This window comes from Salmo salar, chromosome 26, assembly GCF_965601325.2.
Source record: "Salmo salar chromosome 26, fSalSal1, whole genome shotgun sequence".
In the NCBI taxonomy this organism is placed as follows: Eukaryota; Metazoa; Chordata; class Actinopteri; order Salmoniformes; family Salmonidae; genus Salmo; species Salmo salar.
This window is the reverse complement of record NC_138316.1, coordinates 9,338,643-9,363,052: the sequence shown is the minus strand read 5'-3', so window position 1 is coordinate 9,363,052 and position 24,410 is coordinate 9,338,643. Positions and strand designations below refer to the sequence as shown.

The 24,410-nt window shown below is 42.9% G+C and overlaps 1 protein-coding gene across 18 annotated transcripts in view; it reads right to left on the bottom strand.

Annotated features, from left to right (window-relative positions):
• Window positions 1-24,410, bottom strand: part of LOC106587089 (MAP kinase-activating death domain protein) — a 77,924-nt gene that overhangs the window by 8,845 nt on the left and 44,669 nt on the right. For 6 of the 18 annotated variants that reach the window (XR_014382810.1, XM_082969364.1, XM_082969362.1 and 3 more), the window contains 18 exons: window positions 22,990-23,104; window positions 22,515-22,701; window positions 22,246-22,396; window positions 20,112-20,321; window positions 18,531-18,587; window positions 16,740-16,843; window positions 16,316-16,399; window positions 15,592-15,750; window positions 15,223-15,355; window positions 13,206-13,268; window positions 12,555-12,675; window positions 12,345-12,450; window positions 12,091-12,201; window positions 10,745-10,852; window positions 10,330-10,494; window positions 10,069-10,141; window positions 9,245-9,351; window positions 5,931-6,000 (listed from right to left, as the gene is read on the bottom strand). Coding sequence is in view for 13 of the 18 variants with exons in the window: in XM_082969364.1 (XP_082825490.1) it covers window positions 5,931-6,000; window positions 9,245-9,351; window positions 10,069-10,141; window positions 10,330-10,494; window positions 10,745-10,852; window positions 12,091-12,201; window positions 12,345-12,450; window positions 12,555-12,675; window positions 13,206-13,268; window positions 15,223-15,355; window positions 15,592-15,750; window positions 16,316-16,399; window positions 16,740-16,843; window positions 18,531-18,587; window positions 20,112-20,321; window positions 22,246-22,396; window positions 22,515-22,701; window positions 22,990-23,104 (2,124 nt within the window). In the remaining 5 variants the exon portion in view is untranslated. The remainder of the gene's footprint in view (window positions 1-5,930; window positions 6,001-9,244; window positions 9,352-10,068; window positions 10,142-10,329; window positions 10,495-10,744; window positions 10,853-12,090; window positions 12,202-12,344; window positions 12,451-12,554; window positions 12,676-13,205; window positions 13,269-15,222; window positions 15,356-15,591; window positions 15,751-16,315; window positions 16,400-16,739; window positions 16,844-18,530; window positions 18,588-20,111; window positions 20,322-22,245; window positions 22,397-22,514; window positions 22,702-22,989; window positions 23,105-24,410) is intronic. The other 12 variants (XR_006762141.2, XM_082969365.1, XR_006762142.2 and 9 more) reach the window with 9 other exon arrangements.

Below are 24,410 nucleotides of genomic sequence, written 5' to 3'. Positions count from 1 at the left end.
TTTCCAATGCTGAATGGAATGTGATTGAGAAAACAAAGTGGTGTAAAAAATAAAAATAAATCGCTATGCCTGTAATCTGATTACAACATTTTTGCTATGCCTGTTGTATAATCGCCACAGATTATAACTCCTGTAACATTCCACTGCGTCATTGCCATCTTGCCTTGCTAATTTATCCTGGTTAGCCTATGCTAGTTCCCAGTTAATCTAGCCTTGCTACTCATTTTTATTTATTGTCTATTACAAATTAATATATCAGTATTGGGTTGCAACATATAGATCACGTTCCTTGTTTAGCTGTATATTATGTGCTTCCATTACGGTTCCTCTAACTGGTCTATTCACCGTTGCGGTAAACCGTGGTCAGAACCGTAAATGTACAGGTTTATATTCCATATAATCTTACTATCCCTTTTGTTACTTCTATCCCTTTTGTTACCATGTATGCTTACACCCTGCATGTTATTTGTACCTGTAAATTCCTATTCTACAGTGTTGTATGTAACTGTAGGCCATTTAGGCAGTTCGCCATTTAAGCCTGTTATTCTCTATGGGGAAATACGGCACCCACTAGGCTGCAGTCCAAACACGTTATTTTTACCCACTCAGCCCTTGGTCTAGCAATTTTCCCTCTGGGAATCCCCAGTGAAACTGGATGCAGTTTGATTGCCATCTGAGTGAGTGAAAAACTTTGGTCATTTGCAGGGTATCAGGATATTACCCACAATTCAATCTGTAGTCACATGTCAAACTCTGGTGGCCACAAAGTTTTACATTTAAATCACCAAGGCTGCATTTTCGGCATGTCAGAAAACATTATGAACCTAGCTTGCTAAAAAATATATAAACGACATTGATTTTAGCGTTGGAAAATTGGCGTAGTCTCGCAGTGAGGAGCCTATAAAACGTAGCTAGATTCATAAACATATTTTTTGGAATTCAGAAATCTATTAGAGTAAGTTACGAAACTATAAAACTAGCTAGCCAGCTATGGGTAACTGTAGCTAGCTACCTGACAGGAGTGCTAGCTAGCTATGTTAGCTTACTAGGTACATTGTGCTCTTGAGTGGCGCAGAGGTCTAAGGCACTGCATCTCAGTGCTAGAGGCGTCACTACAGACCCTGAATAAATACAAATGTAATGAACATTAATAGCTTTAGGTTGGTTGTTTTTAAGGTCAACTTTAAGATTTCCACCAAGGACGTTGCCTCTCCAATCATCACTCTCCCTTGTTTGGGCAAGGGACATTTAAAGAACAGTCGGATGTGACGATGCAAAACTTAATTCAAGGCCTGAGGGTTTAGGGCATAAGGCTGTCTACTTTGAGATTGAAACGCAGCCGTTAAAGAGCTATCGTTCTCTAGCTCCGCCCTTTCCGGAATCTTCCCGGATGTCAGTCAGCCTTTGCAATTAGAGCTATTACAGGGCACGTCTGCAGCCTAGTGGCACAGTTTATTATTGCAACCAATATATGCATATTGTTTACGTGTATCACCTATTATGTATATATCACAGCCACTTATTATGTATGCCTATTTCTTAGGTATTATGTTTATGTATACATTCCTTTTTACTATTTATACATATTATTTGCTGTATGTTTATGCATATTACCTATTCTATACTTATGTCAATGTTTTATCTAGTGAATTCATATATATACTGCTCAAAAAAATAAAGGGAACACTTAAACAACACATCCTAGATCTGAATGAAATAAATAATCTTATTAAATACTTTTTTCTTTACATAGTTGAATGTGCTGACAACAAAATCACACAAAAATAATCAATGGAAATCCAATGTTTCAACCCATGGAGGTGTGGATTTGGAGTCACACTCAAAATTAAAGTGGAAAACCACACTACAGGCTGATCCAACTTTGATGTAATGTCCTTAAAACAAGTCAAAATGAGGCTCAGTAGTGTGTGTGGCCTCCACGTGCCTGTATGACCTCCCTACAATGCCTGGGCATGCTCCTGATGAGGTGGCGGATGGTCTCCTGAGGGATCTCCTCCCAGACCTGGACTAAAGCATCTGCCAACTCCTGGACAGTCTGTGGTGCAACGTGGCGTTGGTGGATGGAGCGAGACATGATGTCCCAGATGTGCTCAATTGGATTCAGGTCTGGGGAACGGGCGGGCCAGTCCATAGCATCAATGCCTTCCTCTTGCAGGAACTGCTGACACACTCCAGCCACATGAGGTCTAGCATTGTCTTGCATTAGGAGGAACTCAGGGCCAACCGCACCAGCATATGGTCTCACAAGGGGTCTGAGGATCTCATCTCAGTACCTAATGGCAGTCAGGCTACCTCTGGCGAGCACATGGAGGGCTGTGCGGCCCCCCAAAGAAATGCCACAACACACCATGACTGACCCACCGCCAAACCGGTCATGCTGGAGGATGTTGCAGGCAGCAGAACGTTCTCCACGGTGTCTCCAGACTCTGTCACATCTGTCACGTGCTCAGTGTGAACCTGCTTTCATCTGTGAAGAGCACAGGGCGCCAGTGGCGAATTTACCAATCTTGGTGTTCTCTGGCAAATGCCAAACGTCCTGCACGGTGTTGGGCTGTAAGCACAACCCCCACCTGTGGACGTCGGGCCCTCATACCACCCTCATGGTGTCTGTTTCTGACCGTTTGAGCAGACACATGCACATTTGTGGCCTGCTGGAGGTCATTTTGCAGGGCTCTGGCAGTGCTTCTCCTGCTCCTCCTTGCACAAAGGCGGAGGTAGCGGTCCTGCTGCTGGGTTGTTGCCCTCCTACGGCCTCCTCCACGTCTCCTGATGTACTGGCCTGTCTCCTGGTAGCGCCTCCATGCTCTGGACACTACGCTGACAGACACAGAAAACCTTCTTGCCACAGCTCGCATTGATGTGCCATCCTGGATGAGCTGCACTACCTGAGCCACTTGTGTGGGTTGTAGATTCCGTCTCATGCTACCACTAGAGTAAAAGCACCGGCAGCATTCAAAAGTGACCAAAACATCAGCCAGGAAGCATAGGAACTGAGAAGTGGTCTGTGGTCCCCACCTGCAGAACCACTCCTTTATTGGGGGTGTCTTGCTAATTGCCTATAATTTCCACCTGTTGTCTATTCCATTTGCACAACAGCATGTGAAATTTATTGTCAATCAGTGTTGCTTCCTAATTGGACAGTTTGATTTCACAGAAGTGTGATTGACTTGGAGTTACATTGTGTTGTTTAAGTGTTCCCTTTATTTTTTTGAGCAGTGTACATTACTAATATTGTATTATCATAAATTTTCTCTAGTAGAAACCACACACATCTTTACTACTACATATTCACCATTATTCTGGTTACTGTGGAATTGAAGTGTTCACAGTGAATCAACAGCTTGCATGTATTTCTGACCGAAGACACAGGGGCTAGGGTCGCACTATCCCAGGGCATGACGCACATAGTATTCTACAAGCTATGCTGACTGGCAAACAACCACAGCTAAGTTATCTTTCAAGCTAACTATGGAAAACTGCTGTGAATAAAACTTGGGGACAGTTTGGTTATGTATCCACCATGTCTCCATACCGGACTACCATCTTGATGACTGTCTGCATAGTTCACCAGAAATGAGTTCACAAAGTTAGAGAATTTCATCTGCCCAGTCCACAACGAGTGGCAAACAGCTCTGACAAAAAGCTGGCTAGTTGTTTATTTTGCTTCGTTTGCGAGAACCACCCAAACTTCAACCTCGCTTCTAGCTTGCCACCAGCTTTGTCCTTCTGGTACATGTCAAACAGTATACCTGTATGAGTTGGCTCAGTTTCTCACCTTCGGTTGTTTCCTAAAAAGTGTTTTTTTCCTGCCCCCCTTACTTACTGTTCCTAGATTTGTTTTGGTGAATAGATGCAACTGTTTGTAGCAGCAAACCATTTGAATACAGGCATCAAAATGATTGTGTAAAGAAGGACATACATGGCCCACGGAAAAGGAAAGAACTCACACGAATGGCTTGAAAATACAAACAAATCTGAAACTGTGCACGAGTCACAGTGCGAACAAATGTGTACAGCAACAACAATAACAATGTAAAACAATGTGGAGAATGGGAAAGAAACTAAGCAGGACATTATAGGGAAAAAACAAAGTGTGTTAACCAAGAAACTGAACACTTAAAGACGTCACAAATACATAAGCTGTTAAAGGGATACTTTGGGATTTTGGCATTGAGGCCCTTCATCTACTTCCCCATTGTCAGATTAACTCATGGATACTATTTTTATGTCTCTGCGTGCAGATTGAAGGAAGTTGCTAACAAGCACAATTGCTAACTAGCGTTAGTGTAATGACGAAGTTTATGGGCTCACGAAACTACCTCTAACTTCCTTTATACTGGACACAGAGACATACAAATGGTATCCACGAGTTCATCGGACTCTGGGGAAGTAGATTGCTAAAATCCCGAAGTGTCCTTTTAATGAGGCCAAACTCCCTAGACCAAGTTCAAAGCCAGTGTCGGAGGACAGACTTTTCATTAGTAACTGTGAACCTAAGAAAGAAGGGACAGATGTAGGGGTCGGAAAAAGGGGGGAGGGGAAGGGGGCAGTTCAAAACCCTCTGCTCCCCACATTGTCAAGTCGCCAGGTTTCTTCGTCTCAAAACCCCAAAACATTGAGGGAAAAACAACGCTAGAGGGGTTTGCTTTTTTCAAGTGATGGAGAGGAGCAGAAAGCTTCAGTTTCATAAACTGTGAGAAGGACAGGCAGAAACTCAGGCAAGGGTACAAGAAAGGAACGAGGGGGATTCTGCATAAAGAATGAGGGGCATGAGAGAAGGTGGGAACGGAGAGGAGGAATGCTCTTAAGTGAGGAAAGGAGAAGAGAGATTTGACAGCACTTTACCTGCTGGAGAATGAAGGTTTTCATAGCGGCAAGGATGAGGGTAGCGTATTACAAAAGCAGCACAGAGACACGGCAGTAACCCAGTCCAGCGCTGACATAGATGGGGGCTATCACCTCACAGATCTAGGCCTCTCCTAACAATCTCATTGGTCACTGGTTATCGGTTTCAAATATGGCAGTATAATAAGCCATGACGAACCATCTACTGTACACATCAAGAAGGAACTGCTCTAAATATCCCTGGTCTCAGGAAAGGAATCACTAATCGCATTTAGTAGGCACTATTGAGCGAAAACGTTTTGAAATGGCTGAGATACTACCTGAACATGCCTAAGAAAGCACATTTTCCTTTGCTTAATGTTTTTTTTTTTTGTGCCTACTCAACGCAACCCAGATGTGGCCACTTCAAACAAGTTAGCATCCTTCTATCCTGAAGATCAAGCAGATCAAATCCCCCCTAGGAATCTAAATTGAAACAATTTTTCAAGATAATTCAGCTTCAACTGAGAGCTGAGAACATAAATCAACGTATCTGGGGCTCCGCTTCCCTTTGCTCTAGGTTTTGATGAATTCCCCTCTCATGCACATACCATCTTATTTGGTCTAGTGAACCCTAAAACGATTTCCTACCCTAAAGCTCCAATTTCCAACATTTGATCCTTACGAAAGTCTGATGCAGAAACAAGCTGTGCATCAAGTCTTCCATCATACGACAGATCTGACTCCTAAGACCTCATGGTTAAAAACTAAAAATACTTCTGGACAAAATAAAATGGCAAATAAAGACAGAACTCTCACAAATAGGGCTGTTTTGTCTTATTTTATAAATCAGCAATAAATACGAAATTAGCAAACATTCCTATTTGTGAGGGCTGGACTTCTCAATTGCTAAATTAAACTAGCTAATTCTAACACTGACTATATTTGCCCCGAGGTATGCAAGAGCTGTCGTGAATCCACTGAACCCTGAGTCGTTATCGCTGTGCGTCAGCGTTGCGTTTGTCGTGAAGCTGAGTTACTGCCGTGTCGAGTACAGACCTAGAATCAATAGATGGGGTAATTACCAAATTCCTCCAGGACAAAGACTCCCTTCACAGTATTGCACTTTTTAATGTGATTCAGCTCTATGAAAACCTAAAACAAAAAACAAACAAAAACAGCAAGACAGAACATTAGCAACTCAATGACAACAGGCTGAAATTAAACATTTCAGATAGAAAATGAACAACGTTAAATTCTCATCTAGTCAATACTAAAAGGGAAAAAGGGATGGTATATGCAAGCTTTTAAACGCTACCAAAAAGAAATAGGAAAGCACAAAACACAAGTTTCCATGATTGAATGCTTACATGGGCTGGGGTTAGGTCAGTAGAAATGCATTGTGGGAAGGTCTATGATGAAGTGAGTGCTATTAATGATTACTTGCTGAATGAAACTATAATATGGCAATTTGTTCGCACTATAGTGCCTTAGCTATAGTGTGCATCAGCAAAGCTATTGTGAAGCAACAGTGAAGCAATGGTGACTGCTATTAATTCCTGTTTTCCCTACTAATGCAAATGCACTGTGGCCCATGTAATGCTTAGAATACATGGAAATTCCATATGAAAACAGAGATGAGGACACATAAAATAAAGTTTGCCACACACAGCTAAAACAATTGAGGAAAAATAACCCAACCAAAAAATGGCATAACCGCTAACAAATAAACACAGCAGAGGTTGTGTACCTTCCGCTCCTTGCAGGGGGAGAGAGCATGGAAGAGAAATGGTTTGAATTATTATCGGACAGAAGAGCACAAACACTGGACGGCGCTCAAAGAAGGCGCTGCACTATCCCCCAAAAACAATCAACATAATGGACGGGACTTGACGTATTAACAGCTATCAATGCCAATATAATATACCCATCACAGAAATTTCTATTGGGAATGATAGTGCAAAAGGTGGAAAAATAACTACTGAAAGTTGGTCTAGTCTATACTTTAAACAGCTGGTCTTTTTTTGGTTTGTTCCTGGGCCTAACCCAGAAAAGGACAATTACTACCAGCTTACCAAAACCAACACTCGGGTTGTAATTACATCATTTCAACCAGTTTTGACTGCTGGGAACCCACTCCTGCCCCCAATGCCCTCCATGCCCCCTCCTCCAGCAACGAGGGCTGGCACCAACAGCTCAGTAGTACAGGTACAAGAGGGCACTCAGCCACATCGCCTCCCCAACAAAACAGGCTGCCACCTAGAACAACCTCACCCCTCTGTAACATGCCCACGTATTTAACCCTACGGTGACCCATGTCTGTCACTGGAAGCCTGGGTGGGCCTGCACTGGAAAAATGTAATGGGTTGGCGTTAACTGTTAAATGAAAAAGTTCTTTACAACAAGATTGTTAAGTGTTTTTTGTGTTTGTTTTATTGCGTGAATGATGTCTATGAATATGACATCTACTCCTGGTGCATAAGCTCCTGCAGAGCTGACGGTGGAAAAAGAGGTGGTTTGAATTTGCCAAGCAGCATCTCAATGAGAGCTATGACCATTATCGTACAATTAGGTTGCACAAACGTATGTGTTGTTCCTTAAAAGGTAAGTTAGGTGTCCGTAGTAGGGAAAGGGTTTTACAAACGTATGACTCTTGTACCCTTGTTAAATTCTATATGATGATGACGATGATGTAACTGTTCTTCAACCATAGCAATGTGTTCTAACCTGTTAGGTGGCTCAAATTAGACCAACGTGTAGAAGTGTTGCATCAAAAAGAAGGCACAATCAAATACTCTCGATTGGCCGCTGCAATGTCTAGCCTTAATAACTTTCAATTAGGTGCGCTGTGTGATCTAAAGAAATCAAGAAAGCAGTTCAAAGAGATAGGACCTTTCATAAAGAATGTAGTGGTCCAAAAAAATGTCTATTGTACAATTGAGTACTACCTTATGAGTAGGCATTCCCTGTGTTGATTCAATGCGTTTTTGCCCCAATCCTACAGTGTGATATGTCCAGTGTGTTTCGTCACTTTGCTTCTATTAAATGAGTGCCACTCCTATGACCCTCAATCATTGGCGGAGCAATTGTATAATTGTTATTTCAGATCCAAGCATTTCCTTAGGGTCCAAAACGATCTACTTGTGACAGTGGTGAGGACTGAGGTCAATTATATTCTTACTCAAGTTGATTAAGGAAATGGAATTGCCCCACCCCCAAAAGTTGTGAATACTTGAGGTATTGTTAATCTAACTTTAATATGCAGGTCAAGGGAATTTAAGGTGACAAAACTTTAAAAGAACAGTAAAATAAAATGGCAATTATTAATGAAAAGTCTTTGCACAAGGTCATCCGTCTTATCTCTGAAATCTCTCTAACACAAACAGAACACTCGCCTTCCCCCACACACACACGAACGGACGTAAGAATGTAAGAATGCTAAGTATTAACATAATATTTTGTATTTTATATTTATATTTTTGAAATGTCCAATTATTATATTTTTTAACCCCTTTTTTCCTCCCCAATTTCGTGATATCCAATTGGTAGTTACAGTCTTGTCCCATCGCTGCAACTCTCGTATGGACTCGAGAGAGGCGAAGGTCGAGAGCCATGCATCCTCCGAAACACGACCTGCCAAGCCGCACTGCTTCTTGACACACTGCTCGCTTAACCCGGAAGCCAGCCGCACCAATGTGTCGTACAGCTTGCGACCTGAAGTCAGCGTGCATGCCCCCCCGGACACCACAAGGAGTCGCTAGAGCGGGATGGGACAAGGACATCCCAGCCGGCCAAACCCTCCCCTAACCCGGATGACGCTGGGCCAATTGTGCGCCGTCTCATGGGTCTCCCGGTTACAGCCAGCTGCGACACAGCCCGGGATTGAACCAGGATCTGTTGTGACGCCTCTAGCACTGCGATGCAATGGTTTAGACCGCTGCGGCACTCGGGAGGCCTTTAACAGAAATGTTTAAGTGGATATGTGTTTTCTTCATGAAACACACATCTTAGTGACTGCACAAATAAAACATATCATCTTTTAAATCATAGAAAGACAAAGCACAAAAATGTATTCTTCCTCTAAGGTCCTGATCAAAACAGTGACTGAAGTACCTTCAAAATGTACTCTGCTTTTGCACTCAATTCAGTAGGCTATAAAATATTTATCAATGTCAAACATAAACAACCCTAAATGCCTTCTACTCTCTCTCTCTTTTTTTTTTAAAGGGACCTTAGAGGAAGTGAGCCACAGTTGTGTGTGTGAGAGAGAAAGAAAACAGAAAAAGAGAAGAATTGAGGTGGGTGGAAAGAGGTTAAGTGGTTTTGTGTGTGTGTGTGTGTGTGTGTGTGTGTATATATATATTGTATATGTGTGTATGTGGTAATACAGGCCTCCTACCTGACTGTGCATGAATTTGAGGTTGATGCCTTCCAGGGTGACTTGCAGCAGTCCTCCCTCGCCCGTCTTCATGTCCTGCACAGGGAACTCTCCACCCAGCTCTGGACCTATGGAGAGAGGGGCAGATCGCTTAAACCAAAAGATCCCTCCCCTATCCATTCCGCTGTACATCTCTTTCGAAAAGTGTTCGTGATGACAGATATTAAAGTCTTTACTTGGCCAACTGAGCTGATTGACTCAAAAGGTTATAGAATTTATTGGATGATAAAGCAGTAATCTAGAGCTCACCTTTACTCAGAGTTATTCCTACACCTTAACGTTATACTTTTCCATAGACTATTACTAACTGCCATTTGCCCTTAGGGCAGTGGTACACAAACATTTTCATTGGGGACCCCATTTTGTTTGCCAGCATTTCTGGGGACACCATTTTTTTTGACAAATGCAATGACAACCTTAAAATCGGAAAATGTCCATTTTTACATGAACAAATAACCTTCAATTCATTATATTTTCATCTCCCTTATCAAAATGAAAAGAATCCAATTAATACATTTACTCAATAACATTCATTTTTAAAATGATCTTTCTCAAAAACGTTTGTATATTGTCCCATACAATAATCTGTACTCTTAAAAAAAAAAAAAAATAATCTCCACATTTTTTATATTTTTATATATTTTGGCAATCCCACTGCTATTCCACTAGGGGTCTCGACCCAGACTTTGAATACCATTTCCCTAGGGCTATACATTTTCAAAACGCAGAGCAATCATACATTGGTGCTGCCTCAAATAAAGGGTCTAGCCAACGCGCACACATACCTGGTTTAATGCTCTGCTGTCGTGCAGCAGCCCTTTCCATGCTGTCCTTCACGCAGTAATACAATTCACGACACTAGACAACAAAACATTTGAATTCAGATTATGGACTATGGAATATGAAAAGTGTCTATACAAAGTCTGACACGAAAGTCACCACATTTGCAGTCACCTTTAATCAGAGGTTCCACTAACACGGATATCATGATGCTCATAATCGCTAGTCGCATTTCAGTACGTGAAGCGCGGACGGTAGAGGCTCACCTTCTTGGTGTAGAACTTGTTGAGTTGGGTTTCCTGGCCATTGCGTCTCCACAGACACAGCACCTTGGTCTTGGGACAGTAGGTCATGTTAATGAGCTTCTCGTACCACCAGCGCTCATACACTGTGCCGATGTTGCTGCGCAGGACTATGCAGTCGTCACACACCTGAATGGGGGAAATGGACAGAGGCAAAGGATGCAATTATTTGATATCTACTGTAGAGCTAAACGCTTGATCTACTGAAACTACAAGTTGCAGCATTTTGACAGTTCTTGACGATGATTGGTAAATTTGATCTATTCAGATGCTCTTGTCTGGCTTTCATGCATCTCTTGGGCACAATAAAAAAATATGAGCAAGGCCTATGTACAAGGAAGGTCCGGGAAAGTGAATGCTGAAAGTGTCTTTCTCATACCTCCATGAAGAAGATGTCCCCCGTGGTGTCTGTCCCAGCATGCACCACGAAGGTCTGCTTCTTGATGTGACGGCTTCCGCTAGGTCTGATGGACAGCTCGCGGCCATTCTGAAATGTGAGTTAACAAGACTTTAACCCTTCTCCTACAATTTTTTGAACATAAAAAAATCTGTGTCAAAATATGTCTGTTTAAGCTAGAGATATGGTTTTTTTTGCATGGGCTGCATCTCAATCCACCGCATCCGCCGAGATCGCCCTACCACATCTGTGGTGGAAGGTGGCAGAATTAGAAGAACGGTGTTTGTCAGACCACTAGATACCCAGAAAATCGATCTTCTCAAAAAAACGTTTGTAGCGTCAGAACAGTTTGGCCTATAAAATGATTATGACCCCTCTGTGGAAAGATGACTCTCATGAACCCGATGGTGTTCTCTGTTTTGCTCCATGAAGTTGTGACAGCCCCATCTGCCAACTTCTGTCTGTAGCCTCCTAACAGTTCGGGCTACATAGTAATATGACCCCTCTGTGGAAAGGTGAGTCTCTCACGAACACGTCAAAAGTTTGGACACACCTACCACATCTACTCATTCCAGGGTTTTTCTTTATTTTTGAAGAGGAGAATGCCAAGAGTGTGCAAAGCTGTCATCAAGGCAAAAGGTTTTTGAAGAATCTCAAATATATTTTGATTTTTTATAACAATTGTTTGGTTACTGCATGATTCCATAAGTGTGATTTCATAGTTTTGATGTCGTCACTACTATTCTACAATGTAGAGAATTGTACAAATAAAGAAAACCCTTGAATGAGTAGGTGTGTCCAAAGATGACTGGTACTGTACATGTCGGTTGTTTTGCTCCAGGAAGCCCACAAGCCTCATCTGAAGGTCCCCAGTACCAGTTTAAAAAAAATCTATGGAAGTATAGATGGAGACTGTTAAGTGACTAAAATAAGGGTTAAATACATGCAAAATTAGAATACACATTTCCTGATCTTTCTTATATCTCTCAGATATAAGACAGAACTTCCTTTTGATTTTTTCTGGGGGGATTGTTGTTCCATGTAGTGAATCTGTTATTCAATGCTTTTCTATGGGCTAATAGAAGTAAGGCCAAATCAAATGTTTCATCCCCGGCTTAGACAGGGCTTAGACTCTAGCGGGTTAAACAGAGATACTGTATCAGCAACACTGATATTCTCACACACACTAAAAACATGTGTTGCATAAAATGATCTGGCTTGAAGGACCATATAAAAAACGTTTCATCTATATGCCACTTGGTAGAACAGTTGACCGCCTTAGTGGCTCCTATTTTATTGAAGAGGGAGAACCCTTGGTTCCTTCTTACCAAATTAGCCAGTTTGTCCAGACACTCGTTGATCTCCTGGCTGTGGCTGAGGCCGATGTGGGACTTCCCCATCAGACGCCTCACCTTCTTCCTGATGTCATTCTTGTTCACCTGGACAGACAGAGATGGGACAGACAAAGACATTTAGCGAGACACATTGGAAAATATGCGATGCCTACCCATCTTAACATTTGTAGTTGCTGCAATTGACATACGGGGGTTACGGTGTCAAACATTGTGTGTGATAGGCCCACCTTAACCATTAGCATGTAGGCGATCATATTGTGCAGTAGAGTAGCTAGCAGCCTGTCCTCATCGTCCTCCAGGCGCTTACGGTCGTGGTCCCCGAGTGACAGGTATCTGTGTAAACAGTGGTAAGCATCAGCCTCTAAACAGGAAACACAGCTACACAAGGATGGCTGACATTTCAAAAATACAGATCCACTCTAATAGGCAACCTGTACCTGTCAATCATCTCTTGAGGTCCCTGGTCCATGCCCATCCCCTCCCTCTCCAACATGACAGCATCCAAGTAAGCATCCTCCCAGAACTGGACCTGGTCCCACAATGTAGAGCGCTCCTTACCTACACAAATATAACACACACTGCTTATCTGTGTCCAAAAGGACACACACAAACACATCATGACCACAATCACAAGGGCACACAAAAACACAAAACTAGTGTTACTGTACAAAATCATCACTAGGTCAAAATCACCTTCACACTGACAACTACATGTCACCCCACACTCGCCAGTAGACATGCATTAACAGACACATGATCCCACAGAACCTTACATAACTGCACACACACACGAACGAACGAACGCCCATACGAACACACATCCATACGAACACACACACACCTGATCATGTGATTGTTGAAAATGTTTTTGTCAACCAAGAGACATTTTCTCTTGTTTACTTATTCATAGGAGCCTTGCTACATTGTTTACAATACAAACCCATCAGTGTGATGGGAAATCCAGTGGCGGTAAAGATCAAAGCACCACATCAAAGCAACAGACAATACACAAGTGAGCACCAGTGCCCAGGTGGGCATTGCATCCAAGCATAAACATAGAAGGTCAAAAGATGAGAGGTCAGCCCTACTCAGAGAGAAGGTTTCCATGGCAGCATCCTCCAGCTGGTCCCACATGGAGCTCTTGTCACGCCCTGCAAGGCGTTCCCGGGACACGCAGCAGGGAGGAAGAGGAGCAGCAGAGCAAAGAGGGTTAAACTCAAAGCTGAGTGGGTTAATGGCAAGCCAAAAGCAGAGAGAGAAGGGGTGAAAGGACAAATAAATTGACCCAGCCTCATTCACTTCAGACCTACCTTCACGCTTTATAGTACAGTTCATGCAGTGTTAGTCAAATAGTGAGACAGAATTTTAGATAAAGAGTTTGACGAATCATATGTAGCTGGAAATGGCAGATTTATGGAATATCTACATATGCGTACAGAGGCCCATTATCAGCAACCATCCCTCCTGTGTTCCAATGGCACGTTGTGTTAGCTAATCCAAGTTTACCATTTTAAAAAGGCTAATTGATCATTAGAAAACCATTTTGCAATTATGTTAGCACAGCTGAAAACTGTTGTGCTCATTAAAGAAGCAATAAAACGGGCCTTCTTTAGACTAGACTAGTTGAGTATCTGGAGCAACAGCATTTGTGGGTTCGATTACAGGCTCACAAAGGCAAGAAACCACAACCTTTCTTCTGAAACTCGTCAGTCTATTCTTGTTCTGAGAAATGAAGGCTATTCCATGTGAGAAATTGCCAAGAAACTGAAGATCTCGTACAACGCTGTGTACTACTCCCTTCACAGAACAGCGCAAAATGGCTCTAACCAGAATAGAAAGAGGAGTGGGAGGCCCCGGTGCACAACTGAGCAAGAGGACAAGTACATTAGAGTGTCTAGTTTGAGAAACAGACGCTTCACAAGTCTCTCAACTGGCAGCTTCATTAAATAGTACCCGCAAAGCACCAGTCTCAACATCAACAGCAAAGAGACGACTCCGGGATGCTGGCCTTCGAGGCAGAGTTCCTCTGTCCAGTGTCTGTGTGCTTTTGCCCATCTTAATATTTTCTCTTTACTGGCCAATCTGAGATATGGCTTTTTCTTTGCAACTCTGCCTAGAAGGCCAGCATCCCGGAGTCGCCTCTTCACTGTTGAGACTGGTGTTTTGCGTTTAAAATTATAAACTTGGATTAGCTATTGATACACAGGAGTGATGGTTGCTGATAATGGGCCTCTGTACGCCTATATAGATATTCCATAAAAATCAGCCGTTTCTAGCTACAATAGTCATTTATAACATTAACAATTTCTACACTTTATTTTTGATCAATTTTATGTTATTTGAAATCGACAAAATGTGCTTTTCTTTCAAAAACAGGAACATTTCTAAGTGACCCCTAACCTTTGAACGGTATTGTATACACACACACACACACACACACACACACACACACACACGTCAAAAGTTTGGACACACCTACTCATTCAAATCAAATTGCATTAGTCACATGCGCCGAATATAACAGGTGTTGCAGTGAAATGCTTAAAAATACTGATAAGAAATAAAAGTAACAAGTAATTCTTTATTTTTACTATTTTCTACATTGTAGAATAATAGTGAAGACATCAACACTATAAAATAACACGTACAGAATCACGTAGCAACCAAAAAAAGTGTTATATTTAACTTAACAAGACAAACCTGTTAATTGAAATGCATTAATTGAAAAGTGGGTTGAGAATGCCAAGAGTATTTTGAGTAGGTGTGTCCAAACTTTTGACTGGTACTGTATATCTGTGTTTTGCCTTATAGGAAGGATTCACTTTAAAAAGGTAGACTTCGTGAGATGACGTTATAACGAGCAGCACCGCAGATATGAGATGAGCACGATGCAAGACAACAAAGACGTTTAGCATCGCGCTTCAACGCTCTTAGATGTGGAAATTGACCTAATATTTTGTTTACTTTGTGCATGCAACATCTTGCTGAGTCTACTACATATTTACTGTAACTTCTTACCACAAAGTTGAACAGAGGGAGACTAAAGAAGACACGAGTAGATATTAAACTACAGCCTTCCTAAAACATCAGTCATCTGGAACATACCCAGCAGGCCATCACACAGGTAAATCCTCATGCTGATGTCCTCCAAGGGCTGGGCGGGAGGCCCCTTAGCCAGGACAGGCACAAGTTTAGCCTTCGCCTCCTTCACACCAGGCTTCATCTTTTGGGTCTTACCCTGGGCAAACACCACAAAACATAAATCATGGGGTAATTTCATCTTGCCAAAGATATTCAAAAATTGGAATCACCCCTCAATCCTGCATTTACAAGATTGACATCCACAGGCAGACTTCATGTCCCGCAGGGAATGCATTCGCACATCTAGAAAACGCCCGAAAAAACTAAACAATTGCACTAATATTAACTGGTGAATCAAGCAGTGTGATCAGCCAGGAAGTATTTTCCACTCACAAACACTGAGCTGGTGGCCGGGTTGGTCTCAATCTCGCTGTCGGACAGTGTTCCCCTGGAGAGGTTGAGGTGGGGGGCTTGCCTGCCACCCAAGCCCTCCCCAGCGGTGCTACTCAAGTCACTGTCAGCTCCCAGCGTCTCCCCTGAGCTGTTACTTATCTGGAAGTGTCAGGGGTCAAAGTGTTAGGAGACTAGTGAATATCAGGCATACAGAGACACAGAGAACTCACACTGAGTAAGGCTAAGGCTAAAAGAAACACAGGATGTGTTCGACTAAGGCCAAAAGAGACAAGAGTTAGATCAGTACTCCTCAACCCTGCTCTTGGAGAGCTGCACTACTACAGGTTTTTTTGAGGGTCACTGAGTTACACTAAGGCTAAGAAACACTGGGGATGAGGTAGATTAGTATGACACGTACGGTTTTGGCAAGAGCCATTGTGCCAGGCTGAGACAAAGCAAGACAAGAGATGAGTAGGACCAAAGTTAGCAAAGACTAGAAATTATTCAAGCTCGGAATATAGTAAGATTGGGAAGCAACCTGGTTTGGGATAAGTGTTACTGGGGATGTATGGCTTGAGCTTGAGTGTAAACCTTGTAAGACTAGACTAAGGATAGAAATCACACTTTGGGAGTAAGCGGTCCTTGGGATGAGTCACACGGAGGTAAGGTTGAGAGGGGTTTAGGATTGGGGTGAGATTGTTTCTCTGTGTTGGCCATGCCCTACCACTGTGCTGGCCTCTGAGTCCTGGCTGGTGCTTCTGGTAAGGACTGGCGGTTCAGTGCTGGTCACAGACTCTGTGTCACTCTTCTGCAAAGCAAGACCGAGAAAGACTGAGAAAGAGAGAGGTGAGCAGAAAGAGGCATATAGAAATAGTGGAAATGAACTTCTCCTCAAGGGCCGTAGTGACTCCTGTTTTTTGTCATCTCCTTAATACTAATTCACAAGTCCATGCCATCAAAATCCAAACACTCAGTCTACAACCCTGGTTGCCCATGTCTATATCAGACTCAGATTAAAAGGCAAGAATGAGAACCAGCAGACATTGTGGCCCTCAAGCGCCAGAGTTGGGAGATAACCGACGTAAAAAATGTCAGATTCCACGTGTGCTTTGCTTAGTTACAAGAACTGGCTTTGGAAAAGAACAGACCTGGGATCCGGAGGTGATGCTGAGGCCACTGTCAGCACTGATCTGGGACTTCTTCTCCTCAGTGTCGGTCAGCTCAGGGTGCTGTTTCTTAGCCCCCTCCGCTCCTGCAGGATACATGTTGTTGTCAACACGGGTGCCATGCGCACTTCCACACTGCCCCCTTACTGAGTGTCACATGATTGGCAACTGGCAGAGGTGGGGGGGGGGGATGGTGACCTAACTGCTATTGAAAGGCTCGCACACGTCGCACTGAATGTGGATTTAGCGTTCGTCTTCCGATCTGACTGATGACACTTTTCACACGATTCTCCATGTGAAATTGGTGCGCACTCGGTTTGCAAAATACGTTCAGAGGTGCAAGGTACTCTCTGCCAGCAAACGCTATTGGTGTGTCTGACCTCGAACACCATAACTTTGGGATTGACCGGAAATACTGGCCCTAAAATAGGGACACTTCCATTCAGCCGGAGGATCTTGTCTTTCTTTTTTTGTTGTGGAATTCAATGAACAACAGTAACACCAGCTATGTTGTTTTTTTTATATTCAGGAAGCATAAAAAAATAAGAATAAATAAAATAAATAACAATAGCTCATGTTCAGTAGGCCAAAACAGAAGTAAATAGCCCAAAACAGAGAGATACTATCTCATTTGTTTTCGGTTGCAAAACATTGATACGTGTGCCCTAATAAACATGATCCAGTGGTCAGCTTTCAAAGGACCAAGCATGTGACTATTTAGAGGCAAGTGGAGAGTGCAAAATCAGTAGGAATATTGATGGATGTAGATCAAACTGTAATTGACAAAGGCAGATACCAATATAAAAGAAGTCAAAGTTGACATACAGACTCAGGCAGTTAGACATGCAGACAAACTGTGGGACAGTCAAAATAGGGGACCATTTTCTGCACAAGTTTGCTTTTAGACAAGCATTGAAAAACAGCGCTGTTGTTAATATATCAGTCAGTTGTTGCAGAAACACCTTGTTATGACTCACATAATGCACCTCTAGGAACATTTTACTACAATGAAAAAAATGCTGGCCTGCAATCTGTACATTTTGAAGAGTCCAGGATATCAAACCTTTACATTGGAAGAAAGTACAGTCAATTATAATAGTTCAATGCAAATGTAACCATGACTTCTGTGATACATTTGGTCATGCAGCCAACAAACCCGCAAGCAATGTTTGTACTCTAACAAACTATTGTGTATTCATTCATGGCTCAGCTATCAGATTTTTTTTTTTTAAGTACTATGTACAATTTACCTTCTGGCCGTGAAGTGATTTTCCAGAAAAGGACATTTGCTAAATGAAATGCCACAACTGTCTTAACCTTGATAGAACCTCAAGAGCCCAGGAAAAACAGGGAACGATTGGGTATGTGTCTGACAGACTACGTTTCCAATGACTATTTCACAACTCGGGGAATAAGAATGGAACAAGTTGTTGGCAAACATATGACAGAGTATCTCTATGGAGAGTAAGAGACTCACTAAGATACGACTCCTGATTTGAGATATGCAGGCGTAACTCAGTTATTCCACTGATATCAAGACATGATTCACCCAATATTTACAAAACGTTACAAACACACCTCAAATCAAGATTATAGACCTAGTCCTAGAATCATTATCCATGTCAACATGATCACTTATGCTAACTATTTAAAACATTTGTGACTAATAAACATAAGTAGGTTGGGGAAAGATGGAGAGAAGGGCGTGGAAATGTTAAGAGCTGGCAGTTATGCAACACCGCAGTCTTTTTTTGTGTGTGAAAAATATCTTACTCTGTTGTTTTTCCATAGCTTTTTGCTTATCCTTTTCATGGTGCCTGCTCCACAATTCTACCCAAGATGCATTGCAAGCAAGGAGAGAAAGACAGAGAGAGTGTCAGAGAGCTGGTTGAGTAGGCAGGTATGGAGGATGAGCATTAGATAAACCATAACATAAAACAAAATTAGGCATAAAAAAAAAAAAGTGGTATTTTAACAATTGAGGATGTTTTGTAATGTCTGAGAGTAGTCACATTTCAGCTTGGTAATATGGAACACTATGACATAATTATATGTATGCAAAGTTTGATCCATTGCCAGTTACTGCTACTGAGGTGTAACATTACAACACACCCAACACTCCTGGACCATGGTCCTGGAGAACCACACAAGGTGGAATACTGGGGTTCCTTTCAAATGTTCTGTGACCGAATGCTAACTTATTGGCTAGCAGTGTGTGGCTCTCCAGAACCAGGGTGACAGAGGCAGCAGGGCTTTGTGAAGGGCATGGAATGGGGGTGGAGTGGCCAGCCAGCTAGCCAGCTAGCCAGCAGGTTGAATGGAGCTGTTGCAGAAGCAGGGGTGCGCAAGTCTCAAAAAGACATTCCGTAGAATTGAAGCTACATCTTCCCAAAGAGAAAGAAACGGGGCTGGTGAAGTGAGCTTAGGTTGGGTTAGGTTGGGTGAATCTGTCCCCTGTATACAGACCCAAAGTAACATTTGAGATAGTAGAACGGTGGTCGAAAGGAGAAGCAATGTGTCACTCCTTTTCCACGATGTTCAGTGTTAATTAGCCCTATCCCTCAGCTAAACTCCAACCGTGGCTTGCTAACGGTGAGCATGAAATTTGTCTCTTCCTTGGGCCTGTTTACTGGGGAGTTACGCTCCACCCTCCATGCTAGAGCTGAGAGAGCTGCTACTTGTACAGCGCGCTTTAAGGAAACCTGCAGTAAAGGCAGAGACAGGTCTTCAGACTCCTTAGCACGGTACTGCAGATTTTGAGTTTCGAGAAGACAACGGAAAACGAAGACATGCAGTCAAGGTGCTAGAAGGCAAACAAAGGAGGACTCCACGAGAGGAGGCGGCAAACTGGGGCACTCAACATTCAGAGAAGGGTGGGTGGGGAGGGACACAACACATCCAGGCCGTGGGTGGTGGGCTCAATGCAAATATTTCACACACGCCTACACCGCTCAAGGCTGTTCCAATCTCGCACACATAGCAACATATTATCCAAGGCCAGATCTGGAATTCTAATGTGGTTATTTGTCAAATTTAATTAGAGTTGCATGATGTGCAAATATGCAACCTGTGTCCAAATATTATGGCAAACCAGCATACTGTATTTACGTTCTAAATATATTTCAGAGTTTTACAGCTTTAAATGCTGACCATTGGGCGCACATCACTGGTGTGGGTCAAAGTGAATGGAATATCATAAGGGGCTCTTTTTCTAAGGAAGGGGAAAGCACGCCCCTTGTTGCCTGGTTGGAGAGAGGTGGGTCAAGGGTTAGGGCAGGGTTTAGACTGGTGAGCAGGGGGGGGCAAGGGGTGATCTCAGAGTGCATGCAAGGGGGGATGGGGTGGGGTACACACCAATGGAGGCAATAAAATTCTCCTCGTTCAGACTCCGGGTGTCAAAGTGGCGGGTGCCTTTGCCCCCCGAGGTGGGGTGCGGCAGTTGGAGACGGGGAACCAGGAGGAGCCCCGGGGGCTTGGTGCCCTCCATGCGGGGAGATGGGCTCCCCTTGCTGCCCGGGCTGCTTGCAGCGTCACTGGGGCTCCGCTTGCGCTTCTCTGGGTCTACTGGGGCCACCAAGAAGGAAAAAGGGAGAAGAATAGGGAAGAAGGGGAGGAGATAGTAACGAGAGAAGAATCAGTGTAGAGTTGCAGTGGGAGGTTTGAAGGTTAGAATAGACAGTTGTTTGTAGGGGTGTGAACGTTTAAACGCTATAATGAAATTAGGTTCCATAACATTTAGAAAAATCCCAAACCGAAAAAACATGTTTTTTTTGTCCCCCCCACATAATTAAAATAGCGGTGCAGTGATCACAAAACATATTATTTATATATTATTATATTATTTATATGTTATAGCCTAACTAGAAAAGTTGTGTAATTTAAATATAACTTTAGTCTACTTTGGTGAATTTGCGAGGCATGCAAGACAGATTACCAAGACATATAGATGGGTTAGCTGACACAAAAACAATGCGCATACTTCCGTGAGTTGTGATTGAGGATGGCCAGATAGCTACCAACACTGACAAGAAACTGCCACGTGGGGAATTGTAAGTAACTCATTTCAGCTAGTTTCATCTTGTTCTTGTTTTGAGGTATTTTGACTGATTTCATGTCAATGCAAATATGGCAAAAATTCACTAGCTAGCTAATCGTCAACTGTAAAGATGTATTTGAGAGACAAACAAGTGCTCATTGTGCAAATGTATTTATGTTTTCAATAAACATTGGAGACTAAATATAGTTTACATGTCAACAATCTAAGCCAACCCAGTCTGTTTTGCCCATAGTTGCTAAACAACCATCCCGTCTATGCACAAACAAAAATAATTCTGCCGGCCCCCTCCTCGCTCTTCATCACGCTGGCTCGCCTGTAACTATTTGGACTAATGATTAAACACACCTTTGCTCTTTCTCTTCGCTAGTGATACGAGTGTGTTCAGTCTTCGGTCTGTTGCGTGTAGAATATCCTACCTTATTAATTGATGATAGGCCCTGCTTTACTGAATTTGAGAGACATTGTAAGCCAAGAAATACAGCTTTGATTGCCGATACATAGGTCTAGTGCACGGTTCTGACTATCTGCCTGGTGACCGACCTGCCTATACTGTGCTCTTCCCTCTCTCTCTCCACCCCTTGCTAGCTATCTATGAAAGATGCGAGTGTTTGTATTCTCGGAAGTACGGCAACTAATCAGTTTCTTCCGTTCCAAAAATACTGAATCTTAGGAGTCGAATCTTAACACTAAGAAATGGGAGTCGACACGCAAGGAGTCGAGGAATCAATTATTTTGGAGTCGACTCTCCACCACTACGACATCGTCGTTAACAGTTGGAAAAATGGCAGAGAAAGACAAGCAACAGCAGCGAAGTCCTGTATTGCAATACTTTAAGAAGTTAGATGAGGAAGGAAATGTAAACTTTGCAAGGTGGAATTGAGGTACAGTAATGGTAGAAGAGGTGCAATGCTTAAACATCTGAAAGGGACACACTGAGACCCAACCCGTTGCTGCTGGCAGCAGTGAAGCTGCACTGTGAATTTGAGTGGAATTTTATTAAACGTTATCGTTTGTCATATCCCTAGTCGTTTTGTCTTCTGCTCTTATGACCCAAATTTGCTCGGTGAATGCTTAAACAAACTGCAAAAGTCACCTAAAAATGAGGCATGCATTGGCGGTACTGACTCAGAGAGATTAAACCAGAACTCACTGCTGTAAAAACATATTGCTTACTTTTCAAATGAGTTGCTAGAAGAAATTCTCCAGATTGCACTCCTTTTCCTATCCAATACTTACGTTGCCTTTAAATAAGTGGAGTATATGAAACGCTGATAAGCACTTTCAAACAAGAATCAAGCATCAGTACCTTTCATTTTTTCAGAGGAAATAGTTAAGTCATAGTTTTGGGAGGGGGAATGACATGCTGATTGAATGTGTCCGTTGAGAGAAAATGTCGACACTTTCATTCGAGTATAGGTTTCTGAACGTTACCTTTGGTTTGGTAGTGGGTGCGTGCTATTTCCAGCAAAACGAAGACGCTGGCCATGCCTCCAAGCCCGGCATTGGTGTACGAGTGTTCCAGACTAGAAACGGTGCACTTCAGTATGTCTAACATGCCCTTGTACACCTTCCTGCTAATCTCCTGAAGAGTACAACACACACACAGTTTAATAGTAAGGTGTTATTTAATTAAAAATGTTCTTTCTCCCCCTCTCTTGCCCCATTCCTTTCTCCCCACCTGGGTGGGTGGAGCCACTCACCACATCACGGATGACCTCCTGCCTGACATCCTCCTCTGACTGGACGGCCCGGTTCAGCTTGCTCAGCACGAAGACGCGTAGCTGCTCGTTCTCCAGCAGGCGGCGCACCTTCTTCATGTTGAGCCAGCCCACGCCTTGGCCCTCCAACACGCTCTGCACCACCTCCTTCAGGAACTGCTGGTTCTCACTGGAACGGACACAGCTCTGGTTCAGTCACACTCCCCTTTTTTGTATGTCACCATTGGCTCTTAAGTTAGACAACCCTTCTCCTAAAGGGGATTGATATATTACCTATCCAGGTCTGTAATTTGACATTATATTGAAAGTTTATGACAACCAGCTTTTGTTTTTGATGGCCAACATTATACCATGAAGACATTATGCCATGAAGGTGGTAAACTAATTTAAATAAATGTCAGTCAGCGTTAGTCAGTCAGCAATGTCCTGGTAATACAGTCTCATAGGGGTCTGTTACCTGGTGTTGTTGGCACGACCCTGGGGAGAGGGGGAGTCTCTCTTGACCGTGGGACTGTGCTTAATGACCGATGACTTCTGGTCAACGAGGGCCCTGGGGGGGCCACGGGCGCCTCCTGCAGGAGCCATATAGAACAGTGAGGTCTCTCGTAAATACCATGGAAAGCACAAAACCATAACAAACGACAAGTTAGAGTCATACAAACAGAAATACTAGTTGACTTGATACAGGATGAGCTTATACACTCTACTACAAAGCCCCCAAATCACACTACGATGTACTAATTAGATAACCACATCAAAGACTAATAGACAAAGAAGATGGGACACATCCTGTATATATGAAAGGACACACACACTTTCAGTGGCAGGGACACTAGCTAATGGCTAGCTGAGCTACAGGTTTCATATTCAGACACTAAAAGGTGTGGGACAAATCAAAAGGGACATCACTCAGAAGGAGTCAAAATGGCGCTGTGCTTGAGCATCACACATTAGCAGAGAACAAAGGCGATGTCAGATTGGAGCGGAATCTGCATGGCAACAAGACAGACAAGTTGTGTCATGCAGAAAAAGGAAAATAAAGATGGGTCAACAATCACACACACGGCTAACGGGAAGATGGATATTGTAGAGTTCATACTGTTAGTCACCTTGTACAGTTAGACAGACACACACTCGCATGAACGCACAGTGCCATGTTATACAAAGGTATGGTGGATCACTTGCAGAGATTGGGCCTGTGAACAATATTATTATCAAACTGATTATAATATTGTTGCGCCTACATAGCTTACCCACTAGGCAGACCTCAGTTCAACGACTTTTTTTGGTTTACATTTGGTTGTGTTGTCACATTTTGATTCCCTTACGTTGATGACTTTTTCCAAATCCAATCAGTTTTCCACGTTGATTCAACATCACACCTTTTTTTTTAATGACTTGGAAACAATGTTGATTCAACCAGTTTTCGCCCAGGGGGGTCACCTGTTTGACACTGAACATTTAGGCTAAAGGTAATGCCTTGAAAGTGAGGATACAAATAAAAAAAAAACACCCACCAAAAATGTATTTGTTCCTTGTCATAAACAGGCATCATCTGTTACCGGTATATCCGATTTTGTCATGGCATTACGTATGCATTATTGTAGGCTCTATGACCGCATGTTACCTAAGACCTCACCTGACAATGATGCCATTTTGCCCCACATTTTCCGAAGTATCGTCCATAAGTTGTACAACATGTATCACAGCACTTCAAATAATTCCATTCCATTTGATCACTGTGGTACTGGTACAGACACTCATTAACCACAAAGCCAACTAAGTGTCCAATGACAACTCCAATCAAAACCGGTGACTATGAGTTTAGGAAGTAAGACAGAACAGCACTCTTGGTGCTGCGAAACTGCACTGCTTAAT